The following is a 20,823-nucleotide window of genomic DNA, read 5'->3' as shown; positions in this document are numbered from 1 at the left end:
TTGACATGGAGAGAGGGGAGGAGAGGGTGAGATGTATGGAGAGAGTAACATGGAAACTTACATTGCCATATGTAAAATAGATAGCCAACGGCAATTTGCTTTATGTCTCAGGAAACTCAAACAGGGGCTCTGTATCAACCTAGAGGGGTGGGATGGGGAGGGAGATGGGAGGGAGGTTCAAAAGGGGAGGGATATATGCATATCTATGGCTGATTCATGTTGAGGTCTGACAGAAAACAACAAAATTCTGTAAAGCAATTATCCTTCAATAAAAAATTAATTTTAAAAAGTGGATATTTAATTTGCAAATACATGGGACTTAAAAAGGTAACATTGATATTAATTTCTAATTTTGATATTAATTTCTCATTTAAATGCTTTCTCCTCTGCAATCACCTTCTGTGTTTTTTTTTTTTTTAGTCTAAATTTATTGAGACTTTTGATGGCTAAGTTGAAGATCTCTCTTAGTAAATGTCACATTGTACTTGAAAATGTGACAGCTATTTTCAAATATCTTTTGGTATTCATTTCTAACACAATTCCACAGTGATAAGAGAACAGACCCTATAATGATTTCAATACCTTTAGACCGTGAAATTTTTGCACCTTGTTTTATGTCCCTTATATTCCAGTGTCTCCTAGTTTACAGTCTATGAGAACTTGAATAAAATTTGTGTCCTACTGTTGTGTGAAAACTGTATAAATCTTAATTATGTTGAATTGGTTCATAGTGCTTTTCAGGTCTACTATATTCTTCTACTTCTCTGTATATTCATTCTATTAATTTTTAAGAGTTTGATATTGAAACTCCAACTAAAAACCTTAATTTATCTACTTAAAAGTAACTGTAATATATAGAAGAACTATATGTAACCTTGTTATGTATTTTCCAAGTCTCCTGTAAATGTTATCATACTTCCATAATTTAAAAAATAAAAAAGATAAAAAGAGCAAAAGAATCAGTAGTTTTGTAAACACTCTTTTAAATATTAATAGAAGGCTAGGGACCTCCCTGGAGGTCCTGTGATTAAGACTCTGTGCTTCTACTGCAGGGGGTCTGGGTTAAATCCCTGGTCAGGGAACTAGGATCCACATGCCATGCAGAAGGGTCAAAAAATTAAATTAAAAATAAATCAAAAATAAATAAATGGAAGGCTCTCCCTGTAAGTGTACAGCATCCCAGAATGGCAATCTGAGCCCTAAGTATATACGGCTGGGGTGCAGAAGGCAGCCACCTGTCCAGCACAGCCCCCACCTTGGGGTCACAGGACAAACAGGGAGGATGGGAAACTGATGAGACTGGTTATCTGCAGGAGCTCTACGAGAACTCCTCACCCACGAGAGGTGAGCCAGCGCCTGTGTGCAAGTCCCTCTGTCCTGTGTGAAACTGACAGAGGATGTTGTCTAGGAAAGTCTGAAATAGCAGAAGGTAGAGGCCCCTACTCCTCCTTCACTTGCCTTCTGAGCTTAATGCCTGAGTCTCGGAATCACAGCCTGAGATTCCTGATGGAGGTTGCGGGAAGGAGGGTGCTCACTAATTCAGGTGTCTAATGTGGAGAACTTCAGCACCTTCAGTGACTGGGCAACCAGTCAGACCAGGACACCCTGGGGAATGGTGGGGACCCATGAATAAATAAGCTTCGGGCGGGGGTGCTGTCCACTCTCACTCTGAGCTGCCGGAGGTCTGGACCCTTCCTGATCTGCCTCCGTGATCCTGGTGAAGAGCATCAGTGGGCGTGTCATCAGCATCTGTCCCATTCAGATTCACAGACTGAAGCAGAGTGACGGTCACAGGCAGTCAACTGTTGTTTCTTTTGTCCTTTCCCCATTTTTATTCTGCTTTATTCTTGCTAAGCTGGGTATTTTATAAATTTGACACTGCTTTAACTGCTTGTTTTTGTGCATGATAATTTCCTGTGAACAATCCTACTACAGATTGTATATTAAATATGTTTGAATCAAATAGAGCTCTGAACAATACTAATATTGTTTTATTTTTCTATTTATTCATATTTATTATGAATCCATTCAGAAGCTTAACTGCTTATCTTGTACCTGTGAGAATCATAATCTCTCTTTTCAAGACAGTTATTATTTGAGAACTGTCCTTAGCATAAATGCATGAGCTCCCAAGATCCTAATTAGAAGGTTTGAATAGTCAGTACATGGCGTAAGACTGATCTTTATAAACGTAGGCCTGGATTTGTTTTTGAGCTGATTTAAGGTATCTGAGTATTCTATAATAATATTTCAATGTTTGTAAAATATGTTTGTTCACAAAGAAAAGCTAACATTGAACACTTAAGGCAGCAGTCATATAGTTAAGTATGTTGGATAAAAATATACATTCCTCATTGTAATGAAAAGAAATGCCATTTGGTTACACCACTAATGCAGAGGATGACAGATGACAGACCATTGAAAGGCAGATGCCGTTGCCATCAGGGATGCGGGAGGGCCTGGGGGGCGGGGACACACCTGTCACTCACCTCTGCACCTCGGCCTCTCCTCCCCTACACTCCACGTGCCGTTGGCGTGGCACTGCAGCAGCCGCCGGCCCTCCAGGTAGTACCCCGGGCTGCAGCTCAGCACCACCTGCGCTCCGTACTCATTCAGGGACCCTGACACCAGCCTCCAGGTGACGTGTTCCGAGAGCTGGGCTTCGATGCCTGGGCAGGTGACCGCTGGAAAGAAACACACTTCATGTTGTCACTTTGTTCTTAAGTGTCAGACCAGGCCTGCTCTCCATGGTGAGGGCCATGGTATGTGGAAAGATGCCCTCACCTGGCATGCCAGGCTTTCCCTACCACCCACAGAGCCACACAGAAGTGATTTTGGATGTCCAATGCAATCCACAGCCTCATGGTAAGTGCACTGGGAAATCCTGCATGAGATGACACGAGAAGGGATAAATCTCTTGCACAGTCTTGCGGTTCTATGAAAGTGATTATCAGGTAAATGGAGGCACGGACAGAACCTCTAACTTCTAATTTGTCCCCAGCCTCTGAGAAACTTGAAAGAGTAGCTGACTAGTTGAAAAACCAGCTTCCAGCAAATTCAGAAAGTCAGATGCACTCATTCCCTTCTTCCCCATGTAATATACTCTGCATATTACTGGATTTATTAGCACACAAAATCCAATGCACATGCATTAATACTGTGAAGAAAAGTGTTTAACGAGTTTTAAAGGACAGAATCTATTCATGCCTTTAGGAAACAAACTAGAATTACAATAGCGACTTAAAAAAAGCAGTAGAGACACCTGTAATAACAGTGGTAATAGCAGTAGTCCTAGCACAGTATTACTGGAGTAGAGTCAAGGGATTTATCGATATGTTGACAATATATGTAAAATTTGGTATGTGTAAGTATGTACATATTCTGAAGAGTACTATAATATTTAAAATTAATTTTACAACATTAGAAACTAGAACTCTACCTCCCTAAATATGAAGTTACATCAGCTAGTAACCATCACAGACAAAGCTGACCTGATTGATTAATTTATTGAGCCTGTAAGAAGCAGCTAGAGATACCAGTTTTTTTTTTTTCCCCCAGAATGCTATTAATAAATATCTTTTACTTATAAATTCTATACAAGTTCATTATAATTGAATCAGACATTTCCAAAATGTTACCAATATCCCATTTAATCTTTTTTTAATAACTTTACTATTACTACGTGCAAATAGAAAAAAGTAGGCCTTTTTGGTATAATTACAATAATCATATCAGCAAGGGTTACAATATGAAAGGGATTTTCTAATTTGAAAGTAATCCTCTGGACTTCCCTGGTGGTGCAGTGGGTGAGAATCTGCCTGGCGGATCCCTGGTCCGGGAAGGTCCCACATGCCACAGAGCAACTAAGCCCGGGGGCCACAACTACTGAAGCCTGTGCTCTAGAGTCCAGGGCCACAGCCACTGCAGCCCGCACGCCTGAGAGCCTGTGCTCTGCAACGGAAGCCACCACAGTGAGAAGCCCACATTGCAACTAACAGTAGCCCCTGCTCGCCACAACTGGAAAGGCCCAGGCATAGGAACAAAGACCCAGCACAACCAAAACAATTACTTCAGAAAAAAGCAATCCTTAGATCTAGTTCTCGTAGGTAATTTTTTAGATAAAACAATTATCTAAAATTTACGTGCATATGCATGTGTTTTACCTAGTGATACAAATAATTCTTTTTCCTAACCAGATTACCTTTAGAATTCCAGGCATGATTGCCATTTCTGAAAAGACTTTAATGTCTTTAACTTTACAAATCCATAACTTAATTTCAATCCTACTGCACATTTCAAATCAAATCCACTTCATTTCACCAAGACGGTGCTTCTAGAATTAACTTGATTGTTTTTAATTACTGAACAATCTTTTATAAACTCTATTTCTGCCAAGAAGGATTCAGTGTTGGCGTACACAATGTAACAGAAGCTTTCTTCCGCTAATATTATCCACAGCAGTGGTTTCCAAATTCCACATGATCACCTCTTTTGCTTTGTAATTATCTGATTCTGGTTTAATTGTTTGCTTGCCTCTCTGTCTTTCTGCTAGGCTCTAAGCTCTTTTATTGTAAACAGTATGTCCTTCCATAGTTTTCTTTTTTTGAGATTAATGTCCAACTTAAAGCAAGTGCCGGTGACACAGAGTGTGTCTGTATATGAGGGTTGTGTGAGTGTATGTGTCCTCTGAAAAGTAACATGCCAAAAAAAGTGTTGCAGCAGCAAAAGCAACAAATAAACAAACAACAACAATAATAAAAAACCCACAAAGAAACTGAGACAATAAAGCATATGGGTAGAAACTGAGAGTAAAAAAGAAAAAAGTGATAACCAGAATAAATATTTATCCAAAGTCTATCTTGCCCTTTGTTTACTAAAGGAAGAGAGGGGAAGGGTAGAGCTTTCCAGAAATTTCTGCAGATGTGATTTTATTTGATATTTTCAAAGACACTTCAAGGAAGAGAGTACAGAAATGTCTGAGTCTGAAGACTACTATGTTTTTCAGGTGGTGATATCTGAGTTATGCTAACCAAGATGATAGCAGAAGGCTGGTCCCTGCAAACTGTGGTTACTGGACCCCCTCTTGGTAAGCTTCCCTACATGTGGGTCTTTGCTTACAAAACAAGGCAAACATCCCCACGAAAGGATCCCCCTGCCCTGACCTGCCAACCAAGATGTCATAGACAATGCACTTGGCCCAGAAGCAAGGGAGCCATAGCCCTGCACCGGACCTGGGGGCCTTGTAGGGGAACCAGACCAGAAACTTCTGCATGCCTGGCACGCCTGCCCATTCTCCTGGAGGCATGTTGAGGAGCAGTCCAGGCCCCCAAGTCAGAAACCTGAGAAGTGTTCTCATGAGCTCACCCCCAGCCCCCACCCTCGGTCACTGCGTTCCTTGCTCACAGGCACCTTCCCCACCCACCAGTCAGCTCTGAACTGTGGGGAAGACTCCACCTGCCTGCACTTAACCCAATTTCATAGAAATATTAATGTCCTTCTGCTTCTTCATTAAAAGCCCATGTGGTCTCTTACTTCTGACTTCAGTATTATGCTTTTGAAACTAACTCATGTTAAGCCATACAGCTGTAGGGCTTGTTTGCATTTCTATACATTCTCCATGGACCAATGTATCCATTCCTTAGTGGTAGCCACTGGGGTCGTCTCACATTCTTGGCTTTTACAAAGTGTAGCTTTGAGCATGTCCTTAGATGAACATCCTTATGCCAGCCTGTAGATATTTTTCTAGGGAGGAACTACTGCTGGCTCTTAAGATATTTTCAACTTTAGGACACACGGCCAAATGCTTTTCCAAGGAGATATGTCAGCTTACCACCTTCACCAGCAGCGCCTTAGAGTTCCACTGGCCTAGCATCTCTGTTGATGCAGGTAGCTGGTCTTTTTATTTTGAAAAGTTATATGTCCTGGTGTGGGGTAAGTGGTATCTATTTGACAATCTGCCTTCTTCTCAATGGAACTCCTTAATCAATCCTTAATATGCATCCTTCAAATATCTTTACCCTTTCTAAGTTTGCCTTAATTAGGCTCTTAAACATAGGTTTTGAAGAATAAAAGTACTAAAACTTAACATATATCTACTTTTTTCTTTGTTATTATTTGTGTGTGTGTGTGTGTGTGTGTGAGCTTGCGAAGTCTTCACCTGACCCAGGCTCATGCAGGTGGGCTGGTGGAGAGGGGAAGTTGTCTTTTCACAGATTTGTGTTCCACCTTTTCCATTTAGCCTGTTCATCCTGCCTTGGTTGTGTCTACGTTGTGGGGCAGGTTCAGACTAACTTTCCCACTTGAGTGTCCAATTGAGCCACATATTGAAAAGACCTCTGTGTCTTCCCTCATTAGGATGCCATGTTCCCTTTGTCAAAAGACCAACCAACATCATCCCCAGGTCTGTATTCTCTGCCATCGGTTTGTTCCTCGGGCCAGCACCACCCTATTTAAAGCCTGTGCCCCTGTAGTACAACCAGGAATCAGGTGTGCTGTGGAAATGTGCCATCTGTGAGTCAGTCTGTCTTTGTGGAGACATATGAGGAGGGCTGGGAGGAGGCACACCTTGTGTGGGGGGTCTGCTCCACAGCTGGATCTGAAGGGAGGCTGAAAATGGACGCTTCTGGTTTGGAGAACACACACACACACACACACATGAGGGCAGAGCCCCAGGGTCTCCTAGGATGCGGGCTTCAGACCTCAGTGGTGAAAGGGAAGTGAGAGGGTGATGTGAGGAGAGTAGATGGAGCATCTGTGGGCAGGGAGACTGCCAGTGCCTTTTTTGTCCTTTTTCACTCTTTTCTGTAGTTTCCAGGTTTTCTACACTTTACTGACAGCCAGAGAAAAACTACACAAGGAGTCAAAGGATTTAGCAGCATTGGCCTGATGATCACAAAGAGTATTTTCTTTCAAAAAAAGAATATATTCTGGAAAAAAGTGAAAGTTGAGAAAATATTTTTTCAGACAAAAATTTGAAACAGTTGAACTAAGTGCCAATGAAAGAAAGTGCTGCCTTGTGACACAAAAATATATGTACACATACATCACACAACTATGTACACACACACATATACACACATACACATATACAAATTATGTAAGATCATGGCATCCAGTCCCATCGCTTCATGGCAAATAGATGGGGAAAAAATGGAAACAGTGACAGACTTTATTTTGGGGGGCTCCAAAATCATTGCTGACAGTGATTGCAGCCACAAAATTAAAAGACACTTTCTCCTTGCAAGAAAAGCTATGACAAACCTAGACAGTGTATTAAAAAGCAGAGATATCACTTTGCCAACAAAGGTCCATCTAGTCAAAGCTATGTTTTTTTCACTAGTCATGTATGGATGTGAGAGTTGGACCATAAAGAAGGCTGAGTGCCAAAGAACTGATGCTTTTGAATTGTGGTGCTGGAAAGACTCTTTGAGAGTCCCTTGAACAGCAAGGAGATCAAACCAGTCAATCTAGAGTCACAGATGTAGAAAACATACTTATAGTTACCAGGCAGAAAAGGAAGGGGAGGGATAAACTGGGAGAATAGTATTGACATACATACTACTATATATAATACTGATAACTAACAAGGATGGGCGGCATCCTATTCTCCTCAGTACTTTATAAAAACCTACGTGGGAAAAGAATCTTAAAAATGATGACATATGTATAACTGATTCACTTTGCTGTACAGCAAAAACTAGCACTGTAAATCAACTATACTGTAATAAAAATTACTTTTTAAAAAAAAAAAAATAAAGGAAATCAACCCTGAATAACCATTGAAGGACTGATGCTGAAGCTGAAACGCCAATACTTTGGTCATCTGATGTGAAGAGTCCACTCACTGGAAAAGACCCTGATGCTGGAAAGATTGAGATCAGGAGGAGAAGGGGACGACAGAGGATGAGATGGTTGGATGGCATCACTGACTCGATGGGCATGAGTTTGGGAAAACTCTGGGAGATAGTGAAGGACAGGGTAGACTTGAGTCCATGGGTTCACAGAGAGTCAGACACGATTGAGCAACTGAACAATATCAATGTTGATTATACAAATATAAGACATAAATATAAAATATTACATAAATCAATGCCTAATAATTTAACAGGAGATTATTTAGAAAAACTCGATGTCTTCTTTTGTGTTCTTATTTTTTAAAATTCCTTCCCACAGCATCAATACTTTGAGGGGTTAAAAAAAGGGAAAGGGGACAGAAACACAGGCTACAGGAGGAATATGGGCACACATCACAGGAGGGAGCTGCATGAGTAATGTATAGAGAACTGAGTACTTTACCTGATAGGGATATTTTCCTTTCATGACATCAGACATCATGGAATAAGGCAAAGCTTGAGGAATGTGTGGACTGACAGTCTCCGTATAGCTGAGCCAGGAGCCAGGGCAGAGACGCGAGGAGTAGATGGGAACAGGAAGAAGATGGGCATTGGCAGAGGGGCGGGGGAGCGGGGCTGGGCGCCTGCAGACGGCTTTGCCAGGCGGGCTGTCACTGTGCCTGGGGCGGCCCTGCCACTCAGAGGCCAGCGAGTGACCAAGCGCATCTCCCTGAGACCCACGGTGACAGGGCCCAGGTGCAGTCAGAAGGCAGCAAAGCAGCTTGCAGGCGGCTGAGCTGACATTCTCAGAGAAAGCAGTTTGCTCTTCCTAATAGAACCATCTCAGGCTAGCATCCACGGGGGTTTCCCCAGGCACTGGCCAGCCCCCCAGCGGCCTGAAGTCACGGGCCATGTGAGTCCTGCTGCTTCTACAGATGTGCTCGCCCAGTGTTTCCAGAAATAGACGCCTTTTTCACACTGCATGTCTAAGGGTATATGTAATTTCACACTAAGTGATCCTCACAGGAAAACGGGGTCAGGGCACACAGGTGGTGTGGTTGTTGTTATCAGTATTTTACAGACCAGCCAGTGAGCTCGGGTCCCCCAGCCCAGGCAGGACTCCTACTTGCGCACCTCTGGGCCTGTTGTCCCCTCCACCAGTTGACAAGGGTACTTACTCTGTAAGTGACTAATACATGGGACACCAACCACAGCAGTGAGGACTGCGGGCACATCAGCATGTGAATATCACCTAAGTAATGACAACTGTTAAAGAATGCTTTAAAATGCTGGACCATCTGGAACTGTAGTAAAAGAAAGTGTTTCATTTTCATCAATGTAATCAAATAGCACTTATGACAATGGTAAGTGAGCCAACTGCTAGGTCAAATTTAGTGAAATTAAACATTTTCCATAACAGGCAGCTTTAGCTGGATTGATAGAAAGTGCTCCATCTGCCAGTTCACCTCATATTCCTTTCTTTTTTAAAAACAGAAATACAGATTATCTTCTATCACCTTGAAAAAAAAAAAAGCACACAACTCATACGGAATAATTTTCTTCTATTTCAAAAAAATTCAAGAGCAGATGTATCGATAGCCACTCTCGAGTCACATGGTCACTTGTATTAAGGGTTGACATGGTTGATGCAGTTTTGTATTAAAACGCCTAAATTACTATTTAGAAGTACTCTTCTCAAATCATACCCACTGAAGGCACAGACAATAAAGTTTCTGTACAGAAAGGATGCAGTTTTTCCATCTTGTGAATGTTGCAGAGACAACACCAAACATTTCACATTTTGCTCAAGAGAGACTGACTTTTCATTTTACCATGAGTGGTTCTGATTTATGACAGAGTCGTCCCACCAGTGGCAAACCAGGCAGGCTGACAGTTGTTTTGTTTCAGATATTCAGACAGTGGCAGGGGTGCCACCATGAATAAAGCCCTCCGGCCTCCCCTTTCATGAATTACAGGTCCTGCTCATAAATCTTCTGTGAAATTCTAATCGAGATGCAGGGGTGCAGGCGTCTTCTCTCTGTAACAGACTTTCCCCATCACAGTCAATGTGCGCGAGTGCTTTCTGCTACCAAGTTCAGTTCAAGAACATTTAATTAGATTTATAAAATTATGATCTGATGCCACTGGAGTAAAATGATTTAATCAGACTCATAACTACTTGTGGGGACTTCCTGGGGTGGCTCAGCAGTAAAGAATCCACCTGCCAAGCAGGAGATGTAGGTTTGATCCCTGGGTTGGGAAGATCCCCTGAAGGAAATGGCAACCCACTCCAGTATTCTTGCCTGGAGAATTCCATGGACAGAGGAGCCTGGCAGGCTACAGTCCATGGGGTTGCAAAGAGTCGGACATGACTGAGCAACTAAACAACAACAACATAACTACTTGTGTTCACAACCCAGCAGAGCTTTCAAGGTTCCACTCACAGTCTGTACTTGCTGGCTGGGGACAGGCTGAGCTAGCCTTGGTTCTTTTGACTCGAAAGCAGAGGAGCACACTGCTTTGGCTTCGGTAAGTCAGGGGCATGAAGTGGGGATGCCCAGGCTACCACTCTGACGTCAGTGCATTTCATGCCATCTGACTTCAACATGGCCCTGTGAGGAAGCCTTTCCAGAAAGGCTGGGTTGAGAGCCTGGAATTCCTAAGGGCGATCATTCTTTTTAAATGAGCGCTTTAACCTCAGAGCTTAGTCAGATGACTGCATGATTAGCTATGAGTTATTTAGAATAAGAGCAGGTGGATAGATAGAGTTTTGAAGTGAGCTTGTCAGGCGTTGCTCACAGGCTCACCCAAGTTACTGGCTCTTGAGAGGCACAGGCCACAGACGAGCTGGTTCTTTCTCCTCCGAGGTTCCTGCCTGAGCCTGGGCTCTCAGGACTCTCAAGTTCTCAGTGATCTGGGATTGCCAGATTTCTGCATATTCTTGCAGAGTTTCCAAAACCTTCATGAGATCGCACATTTTTTCCCTGCCCTGGGCTTTTTGTCATTTTGTTACTGTGGTCGGACTTAATTAAAAAAAAAAAGTTAGGAGAACATTTACATCACTAACTAGAACTGTGTCCAATAACCAATACTCTGCAGCCTAAATGCCACCCATGAAATCTGATTTCAACAAGAAAATATTGAAGTAACCTCTTCCACTTAGTGATCCTAAGTGGCAAATGTTTAGATTTTTGTTTTCAATTCTATAATCCAGGTTCCATAAAAAAAATCCATTAAAAAAATTACATATCATAGCTAATTTTATAATTACACGAAATGAGTTTAGACCAACCCTTGGAAAGGATGAAAATTGAATGCTTTTCTTTTTCCCATCTCTCTCTCTCTCTCTTTTTTTTTTTTTTTTGGCTGTGATGTTCATACAGCCTGTGGGAGATTAGCTCCTGGACTAAGGATCAAACCTGGGGCCCCAGCAGTGAGAGCACTGAGTCTTAACTATGGGACAGCCAGGGAAGTCCCTGAAAGTAGTACCTCTAATCCAAGTGTCTGTAAAAAGAACATGTAAGAGGGGTTTCACGGTGACCCAGCCTTTCTGACTTAGGAGTGTTTTCTAAACTAAATTCACTGCAAGTCACTTCAGGTCATTGAGTCTTCATTGGAACTGATGATATATGGTCTTCAGAGGGGTCTGAAAGAGGGGCCCCATGCAGCTCCTTTCTGAGAGGAGACCACTGTCCTGCACTGAGAAGTGGTCAGGTGTTTGACAAGAACAACAAATGAGGGAAAGAGAGCGAGCAAATTAAGTGGCATCAGACCACACTGCGGATGGTCCATTCATTCATTCATTCTAGAAATATTTATAAACTTACAGAAGTGAACCAAAGCTACACCTGCCCTTGAGCAGTGTTAATGTGGAGAGGAATAACAAACGCAGCCGGTGCTCAGGGGCCTTAAAGGACCTGGGTCCCACAAATCCTGCATTTCCCATTCTTCAACCTCTGTGCAAACCTCACTTTCTCATATTTATCAGGGAGCCACGGGGAGCTGTTCATAGTTCACAATTCTAACTAAAATGCAAAAAGCTAGAGGAACCTATATTCAATCTTTGGAAATGAAATAAAAGAGATGGGAACATTATACAGAGTAGAACATACATGGCCCTGAAAATAAAGGGCTGAAAACACAACTGAAATGACAGAATCTGAGTCCTTTAAACAGCTTACTTCCCCCAAAGCATCACAGTCCTAAAAGAATGTGAAAAGTTTGCACAACAGTGAGATGCAGCCTTAAGACGGTCTTTCCCCACAATGTGCAGCAGAGAGGTTTGTCACCCACTGGTGGTCCCCAGTAAGCAGCTTCTGCAGACTGGCAGAGGCCTGCCCTGCTTGGAAGAGCCCACACCCGCCCCACAGAATGCTGCCTCCGGAGGGTGAGCGGCTGGACCCGGCCCTACAGTCAGTGAGCCGCTCGCCACTTCATGCCGGCTAATGAGGTACTTGCGATCCACCAACACCTTGTCCAGGAGTGGGAGGGCGTCCCCCTCCCCTCCTTTCCCTCCGTTTCCTGAGCCCACACTAGGCACAAGAACAGGTCTCAGAGCCCCGAGGATGAGACTGGGCCTTGGGAAGGGGCACTCGCCCCTGGGCCACCTGCCTGTCTTGCCTGTTGCAGCGCAGAGAATGGACTGGTGCACACAGCTAGCTGGGGAAGGAGAGGGAGGGACGAATTGAGAGAGCAGCACTGACACATGGACACCACCGTGCTTAAAGTAGTTCCCTGGCGGCAGGCTGCCATAGAGCACAGGGAGACCAGCTCGGTGCTCTGTGACGGCCTAGAGGCATGGGGTGGGGTGAGACAGAGGGTTGAAGTATAATTATGACTGAATGGTGTTGGTGTTTGGCAGAGAGCAACACACCACTGTAAAGCAACTGTCCTCCAATTTAAAAAAAAAAAAATGCCCCTTTGATCTGGGCTTTCATTTCACAGCTGACCGCAATCTTGGGAGAGAGCTAAGGGCTCACAGCTTGCACACAGAGGTTTCACCACTCCTCCCCACAGAGCTTTAATACATAATTTTAGAAATGCATTTGTAGCTTGCCATGATGAATTTGCATTCAGATCAGGGGTGGCCTGGCCTTCCTCCCACAGCTTTGCTAACATCTTTACTGATATCTCTTGTCAAGGCCCAGTGCAGGCAAGAAGGACCCTCTATAGCCACCGCACACACAGGACACAGTGGTCCAGCACCACGTGGCTGGCAGCCGAGGGCCAAGCCACAGGCCTGACTCTGGCTGGGGTTCCCTGCAGCCCTGGGTGGGCACTCATGTGCCCCCCGAGGATGGCAGTAACAATGGTGACTTTTTGTTACAGAGACTTGAAGATGGAATGCGGGTGAGTGCTCAGCAAGTGCTCAGCACAGAGAGAAAGTCCACAGCACAGGTGAACAGCTGGTCTGATGCTCAGTTTAGCAATACAATCTATGATTAAATGACGCTCATCCAATTGTTAAATGACGATATAACTGGAACTCTACAGAAATAAAAAAAAAAACAGAAATAAAACAGAAATAACTAATAAAGAAACACAAGTATGATAAGGCCATGTTTTGAGGGGCTAAAGGGATAAATATCTCAACATTGGCTCAGACAGTAAAGAATCTGCCTGCAATGCAGGAGACCCATGTTCGATCCCTGGGTTGGGAAGATCCCCTTGAGAAGGGAATGGCAATCCACTTCAGTATTCTTGCCTAGAGAATCCCCATGAACAGAGGAGCCTGAAACAATCCATGGGGTCAGAAAGTCAGACATGACTGAGCAACTAGGCACAGCACAACACCACATGCATACATATATGTGTGTTATACATGACTGTGTGTATAAATTCTTTACAGACAAGTGAGTGCAGACATACATATGTACAAATAGATAATTTATGTGCAGTCTTTGTTCCTCCATTGGGCTATTTACAGATGATATAAAGCTGTTTCGTGTGGCTTTAATTTACTCCTTCTTTCCTTAAATGTATATACCTTGGATTTAATCACTTAATATCCTCATGGTGCCCAAGGTGGAGCAGGTCCTTAATAAATTATTAATGAAAAACTTGTCTCTCTGATAACTTTAACTGAAAGAGGGAAAAGTCCCCTGCACATTGGGATTTTGTTTACTGTTGGCAGGTAATCTTAGTGGTTTTGTTTTTCTCCTGAAAGCAGAGGGCGAGGAGCACATTTGCTCATCACTGTCAGACCAGCAGACCTGGGACACTCATCCCAGCTGCTCTCCCTACTTCATCACGGCATGAGCATCATTTATGCCGTCAATGGTCCAAATCCAGCTTCAGTAAATAATTAAAATGGAAAGAATGAACCTCAAACGTCTGCCCTGAGATTTGTACAACTGGGGGATGCATGTGAACTGAAATGCAGTTATTTATTATAATCTTCATTCTAGTAAACCCAAGGGCAACATGGACTCAGTTTATTTGCCATTTACAGTTACTACTTATCAAAGCTGAAGTGCTTCTTATCTCTTGAGGTTCCAGTACTGATCTACATATTATTCAGATGCTAAAGAAACTTATACAAACTGTGTCCTACCAACATAGGAACTGGCCTTGGGGAAATGCACATCTCAGAATTTAATAGTAACCAAACTTTCTGACTAAGAGGAAAAGTTTTATGCTTACTCTGCTCAATTTCTTCAATTTAAAAAATGTGAAAAAAATAAACCTCCCCTCAAAAAAGTTAAATAGATTTTCCAGCCTTTGAACACCAAGGAATTTTAATGAAGTCTAATAAACAAAGGGAAAAATACTTGAAAGTTTGAGACTGTACTTAGCAAATTTAAGGTTGATTTCCCATTGTACTATAAATATATTTATCTTCCTGTCCTACTGAACAAGTACCAGTCAGTGTCAAAAAAGGCTTTAAAATACAAATTGGCTTTTTCCCATTTAACAATCATTTAACTGAACTTTCTTAGGCTGGGGACCTCATCTGTATGTAAGAAACTGTTTTGTTATTTAATTTTTTCATTACAACTTTAAAGCAGTTGCACATCTAGATGTGCATTTAAAACAGAAAAATCAAATATATTCATAAATGAAACCACTCTATGTGCCGTAACATAATGCTTTATGTGAGCATAAAGCAGCTCTCTTAATTGATGTAACATGTGCCTTTGAACTGCCAAAGACCTCTCATTCCTGATTTTCACAGAAAATTTTAGGCATAAATATACATTGTCTTTGAAATCACTTGGTTCTGCTACAATATTCAAACATAACTTTACTCCCTCCTTACCATCAGCTATTTAATACTTTTTAGAATGAATTATATGTTAGATTAAAGTAGCACCTTTTCCTTCTGTTTATGCTCTTGGTTTTTATGAGACTTAAAAATCATGAGAGAAATCAATTCCAAGAGGCAGAACAACACGGAGTTTAGGAATAGGGTCTCCCGGAACCGAACCATGACTCGGCTACTTTGTCTGTGGGTTTGGTCAACGTAACCACTTCATCCTGGTTCATATCTAGATGATGGGATAACAAAACTGCCTTCCTCAGTAGAATTAAAAGGGTCAATTTGTGTAAAGCTTTGGGCATCTAGCCTGGAAGATACGGGAGTCTAAGACTAGTCTTACATGAGCTATCATCCATATAGTGTGCCTCTTAATGCCTAAATAGGCATCAGTCTCAAACATGAGCTGGGGCAGGTTCCCAGGTGGTGGTGATGGTTTAGTCACTAAGCCATGTCCAGCTTTTTGTGACCCATGGACTGTAGCCCACCAGGCTCCTCTGTCCATGGGATTCTCCAGGCAAGAATACTGGAGTGGGTTGCCATTTCTTTCTCCAGGGGGTCTTCCTGACCCAGGGATCGAACCTATGTCTCCGCTTGGTCAAGCTGGTTCAGGTTCCTAGGTGGCCTCTCCATAATATCTGCCTTTTGCAGAAGTGAGTGCAAAATAATCAAATTAATGAATTTCATCCTAATTGCCAGGAAAACTCCTGGGAGGATTTAAGCAGTGAAGTGTCATGTTGTGATTTGTACGTGCTTAAATGAGGAGCCCGTGGCTGTGTGGAAGGAGACTGTTGGTGGTGACTTGGTGTATGTGGGGCCTGAGCGGGCAGATGAGTGTACTGGGTAGAGTGGGTGGAGGTGATGGGACATGATGCAGCAAATGTGGGGCGGGAGGAGGATAGCTCGGAGGAGCGAACTGGGGGTCCAGACTGTGGTTCTGAGCTCTCTTCTTGGCTGTGGGTAGCCAGGAACATCCTAGGACGTCTGATCTCTGGGCGTATTTCACAAGTGTGGGAACTCTCATATGTCTTCTCCTTATCACCCCCGCTTATCATGAGATCTATTTGTTATTTAAGCTGTCTCTTTACGGGCTCATGAGATGAAGGGCCTGCGCTCAGGCGGCAGCACAATGCACTGGGTCCCCAGGCAGGCCTGGGGAGGTCACGACCCCTGTCCTTCCGGGATGCCCAGAGCTTTGGTGCCAAACCAAATGGTCACCACATGGCTTTACCGGTGGTAGCAGGGGACCTCCAACAGGACACCGTGACCACAACAAAATGCTTCCCCAGACGTTTTCATGATGTGACCTATCAAATGTATGTGATATTTCAGTTATTTACTTTGGATATTTCAGTTATTTACTTTGTATGAATTTAGCAAGAGGAGAAAACACTACCTTCTCCAGAGGACTGTTAGTATCACTATATGATGCAACATAGACAAGTGTTTAGAGTTACCACTCAAATCATGAGTGTAGATGATCACTGTCATCTCAGCAGACCTAGCTCAGTCCCCATGGGAGCACTGTCTCCTTCATAAAGACTGACCAGGCACTCACGTTACCTCCTCTACGTCTGTCTGTCATCTCTCCCGTGGAGCTTACATCATTCTGTCTGTCCAAAACCCCGTGCAGACAGTCAGGCTGAGGTCCTGGCAGAGCACAGGTGAGCTAGGGCACCTTCAGGTCTCCTGTTAAGAGTGACTCTCAGACTCCCCATGCCCAGAGGGAGACCTCACCCACTTTCCCAATGGAATTCAAGAAATGCTGTCTGCTTCCCTCTCTTTGAGCCTCTTCTTTCTCCATCCTCAACCCGAGACTCAAAAAGCTATGTTGTGCTTCTTTTTCTCATAATTCTCACATAGTTAACACTCATGGTGAATATCTAGAATGCTAATCTATTTATTGGAAGGAAGAGGAGAGTGAAAAAGATGGCTAAAACCTCAACATTCAGAAAACTAAGATAGCATCCGGTCCCATCACTTCATGTCAAATAGATGGCGAAAAAATGAAAACAGTGACAGACTTTATTATCTTGGGCTCCAAAACCACTGCAGATGGTGACTGCAGCCATGAAATTAAAAGATGCTTGCTCCTTGGAAGAAATACTTTTATAAACCTAGATAGTGTATTAAAAACTAGAGACATCACTTTGTTGAGAAATGTCCATATATGGCAATGGTCTTTCTGGTAGTCATGTACAGATGTGAGAGTTGAACCATAAAGGAGGCTGAACACCAAAGAAATGATGCTTTTGAACTGTGGTGCTGGAGAAGACTCTTGAGAGTCCCTTGGACTGCAAAGAGATCAAATTAGTCAATCCTAAAGGAAATCAGTTCTGAATATTCATTGGAAGGATTGATGCTGAAGCTGAAACTCCAATACTTAGGCCACCTGATGCTAAGAACTGATTCACTGGAAAAGACCCTGATGCTGGGAAAGATTGAAGGCAGGAGAAGGGGATGACAGAGGAATGAGATGGTTGGATGGCATCACTGACTAGATGGACCTGAATCTGAGTAAACTCTGGGAGATGGTGAAGGACAGGGAAGCCTCGTGTGTTGCAGCCCATTGGGTTGCAAAGAGTCGGACACAACTGAGTGGCTATAAACAACAATAAACCACTTGTATTAGAATTTTTGAGATGAAGGTGTAGTTGTGCATTGTTGTACCCAATGAAGAGTTGCCTTAACATAAACATGACTCATACAGATATTAAAAAAAAAAAGAAAAAGTCTGTGTTTATACTGAAAGGCATTCTGTCCTACATATATTCAGGAAGAACCGAACTGGCATTATAGTGACGGACTGACTGTGCATGTTCACTTCTCTATCCTGAGGAAGAACAGGCACCCGTGAGAGACACCTTTCAGTTAAGCTAAGGATAAAGCTTCCATGGTTAAAATAAATACCACAGGGACTGTGTGTCTGTGACCCCCAATGAGCTGTATTATCTTCAAGCAAAATGATTTCCCTATAGCTTTAAAGAGAACAGAGGTATCCATGTCTACCTGGACATTTTCACTAAAATCAAATATGTACCTAGAGATATTTACAATCCCAAACAGGATGGATTTTATAGGAAACTGAAAATTTTTCTATTAAGTCAGTTTCCTAGTAAAAACAGAAATGAGGAGACAGCATGACATAGACACAGAGATCAACATAACAGAAGAGAGAGCCTGAGACCCTCACATAAACAGAGCTGATTTTTGACAATTGATCAAAAGTCAATACAAATGGAAAAAAGATAGTTTTTCAACAAATGGTGCTGGAACAACTGGAGATCTACATGCAAAAATAAATGCTGGCACCCTCTAGAAAAACTCATTTGAAATGGATCAAACACCCAAATGTAAAGCACACAACTCCTAGAAGATAACACAAGAGAAAATCTATGTGACCTTGATTTTGGGGACAATTTTTTCAGGCACAAGATAAAAGGTATGCTCCATGAAAGAAAGAACTGATCAGCTAAACTTGATTAAAATTAAAAACTCTGCAAAAGACACTGTCAAGAGAATGAGAAGACCAGTCATAGACCAGGAGAAAAAATTTGCAAAAGACACATCTGATAAAGGACTGAGTTATATTCACCCATTCCAGTCCATTTTAGTTCACTGATTTCTAGAATGTCGACATTCACTCTTGCCATCTCTTGTTTGACCACTTCCAATTTGCCTTGATTCATGGACCTGACATTCCAGGTTCCTATGCAATATTGCCCTTTACAGCATCGGACCTTTCTTCTATCACCAGTCACATCCACAGCTGGGTGTTGTTTTTGCTTTGGCTCCATCCCTTCATTCTTTCTGGAGTTATTTCTCCACTGATCTCCAGTTGCATATTGGGCACCTACTGACCTAAGGAGTTCTTCTTTCAGTATCCTATCATTTTGCCTTTTCCTACTGTTCATGGGGTTCTCAAGGCAAGAATACTGAACTGGTTTGCCATTCCCTTCTCCAGTGGACAACATTCTGTCAGATCTCTCCACCATGACCCGCCGGTCTTGGGTTGCCCCATGGACATGGCTTAGTTTCATTGAGTTAGACAAGGCTGTGGTCCTAGTGTGATGAGATTGACTAGTTTTCTGTGAGTGTGGTTTCAGTGTGTCTGCCCTCTGATGCCCTCTTGCAACACCTACCGTCTTACTTTGGTTTCTCTTACCTTGGGCATGGGGTATCTCTTCACGGTTGCCCCAGCAAAGTGCAGCCACTGCTCCTTACCATCTAGGAATCAACGAACTAAAATGGGCTGGAATGGGTGAATTTAACTCAGATGACCATTATATCTACTACTGAGGGCAGGAATCCCTCAGAAGATGGAGTAGCCATCATGGTCAACAAACGAGTCCGAAATGCAGTACTTGGATGCACTCTCAAAAATGACAGAATGATCTCTGTTCGTTTCCAAGGCACACCATTCAATATCATAGTAATCCAAGTCTGTGCCCCAACCAGTAATGCTGAAGAAGCTGAAGTTGAACGGTTCTATGAAGACCTACAAGACCTTTTAGAACTAACACCCAAAAAAGATGTCCTTTTCATTATAGGGGACTGGAATGCAAAAGTAGGAAGTCAAGAAACACCTGGAGTAACAGGCAAATTTGGCCTTGGAATACGGAATGAAGCAGGGCAAAGACTAATAGAGTTTTGCCAAGAAAATGCACTGGTCATAGCAAACACCCTCTTCCAACAACACAAGAGAAGACTCTACACATGGACATCACCAGATGGTCAACAACAAAATCAGATTGATTATATTCTTTGCAACCAAAGATGGAGAAGCTCTATACAGTCAGCAAAAACAAGACCAGGAGCTGACTGTGGCTCAAATCATGAACTCCGTATTGCCAAATTCAGACTGAAATTGAAGAAAGTAGGGAAAACCACTAGACCATTCAGGTATGACCTAAATCAAATCCCTTATGATAATACAGTGGAAGTGAGAAATAGATTTAAGGGCCTAGATCTGATAGATAGAGTGCCTGATGAACTATGGACTGAGGTTCATGACACTGTATAGGAAAGAAATGCAAAAAAGCAAAATGTCTGTCTGGGGAGGCCTTACAAATAGCTGTGAAAAGAAGAGAAATGAAAAGCAAAGGAGAAAAGAAAAGATATAAGTATCTGAATGCAGAGTTCCAAAGAATAGCAAGAAGAGATAAGAAAGCCTTCCTCAGCGATCAATGCAAAGAAATAGAGGAAAACAACAGAATGGGAAAGACTAGAGATCTCTTCAAGAAAATCAGAGATACCAAAGGAACATTTCATGCAAAGACGGGCTCGATAAAGGACAGAAATGGTATGGTTATGGACCTAACAGAAGCAGAAGATATTACGAAGAGGTGGCAAGAATACACAGAAGAACTGTACAAAAAAGATCTTCATGACCCAGATAATCACGATGGTGTGATCACTGACCTAGAGCCAGACATCCTGGAATGTGAAGTCAAGTGGGCCTTAGAAAGCATCACTACGAACAAAGCTAGTGGAGGTGATGGAATTCCAGTTGAGCTTTTTCAAATCCTGAAAGATGATGCTGTGAAAGTGTTGCACTCAATATGCCAGCAAATTTGGAAAACTCAGCAGTGGCCACAGGACTGGAAAAGGTCAGTTTTCATTCCAATCTCAAAGAAAGGCAATGCCAAAGAATGCTCAAACTGCTGCACAATTGCACTCATGTCACATGCTAGTAAAGTAATGCTCAAAATTCTCCAAGCCAGGCTTCAGCAATAT

At 42.7% G+C, this 20,823-nt stretch overlaps 1 protein-coding gene across 1 annotated transcript in view; it reads right to left on the bottom strand.

The window, feature by feature from the left end:
- Positions 1-20,823, bottom strand: part of CSMD1 (CUB and Sushi multiple domains 1) — a 1,679,419-nt gene that overhangs the window by 77,823 nt on the left and 1,580,773 nt on the right. The window contains exon 50 of the mRNA XM_055567572.1: positions 2,490-2,684. Coding sequence (XP_055423547.1) covers positions 2,490-2,684 — 195 coding nt within the window. The remainder of the gene's footprint in view (positions 1-2,489; positions 2,685-20,823) is intronic.

This window comes from Bubalus kerabau, chromosome 2 (genome assembly GCF_029407905.1).
Source record: "Bubalus kerabau isolate K-KA32 ecotype Philippines breed swamp buffalo chromosome 2, PCC_UOA_SB_1v2, whole genome shotgun sequence".
NCBI lineage: Eukaryota > Metazoa > Chordata > Mammalia > Artiodactyla > Bovidae > Bubalus > Bubalus kerabau.
This window is presented reverse-complemented; position numbering and strand designations above follow the sequence as displayed.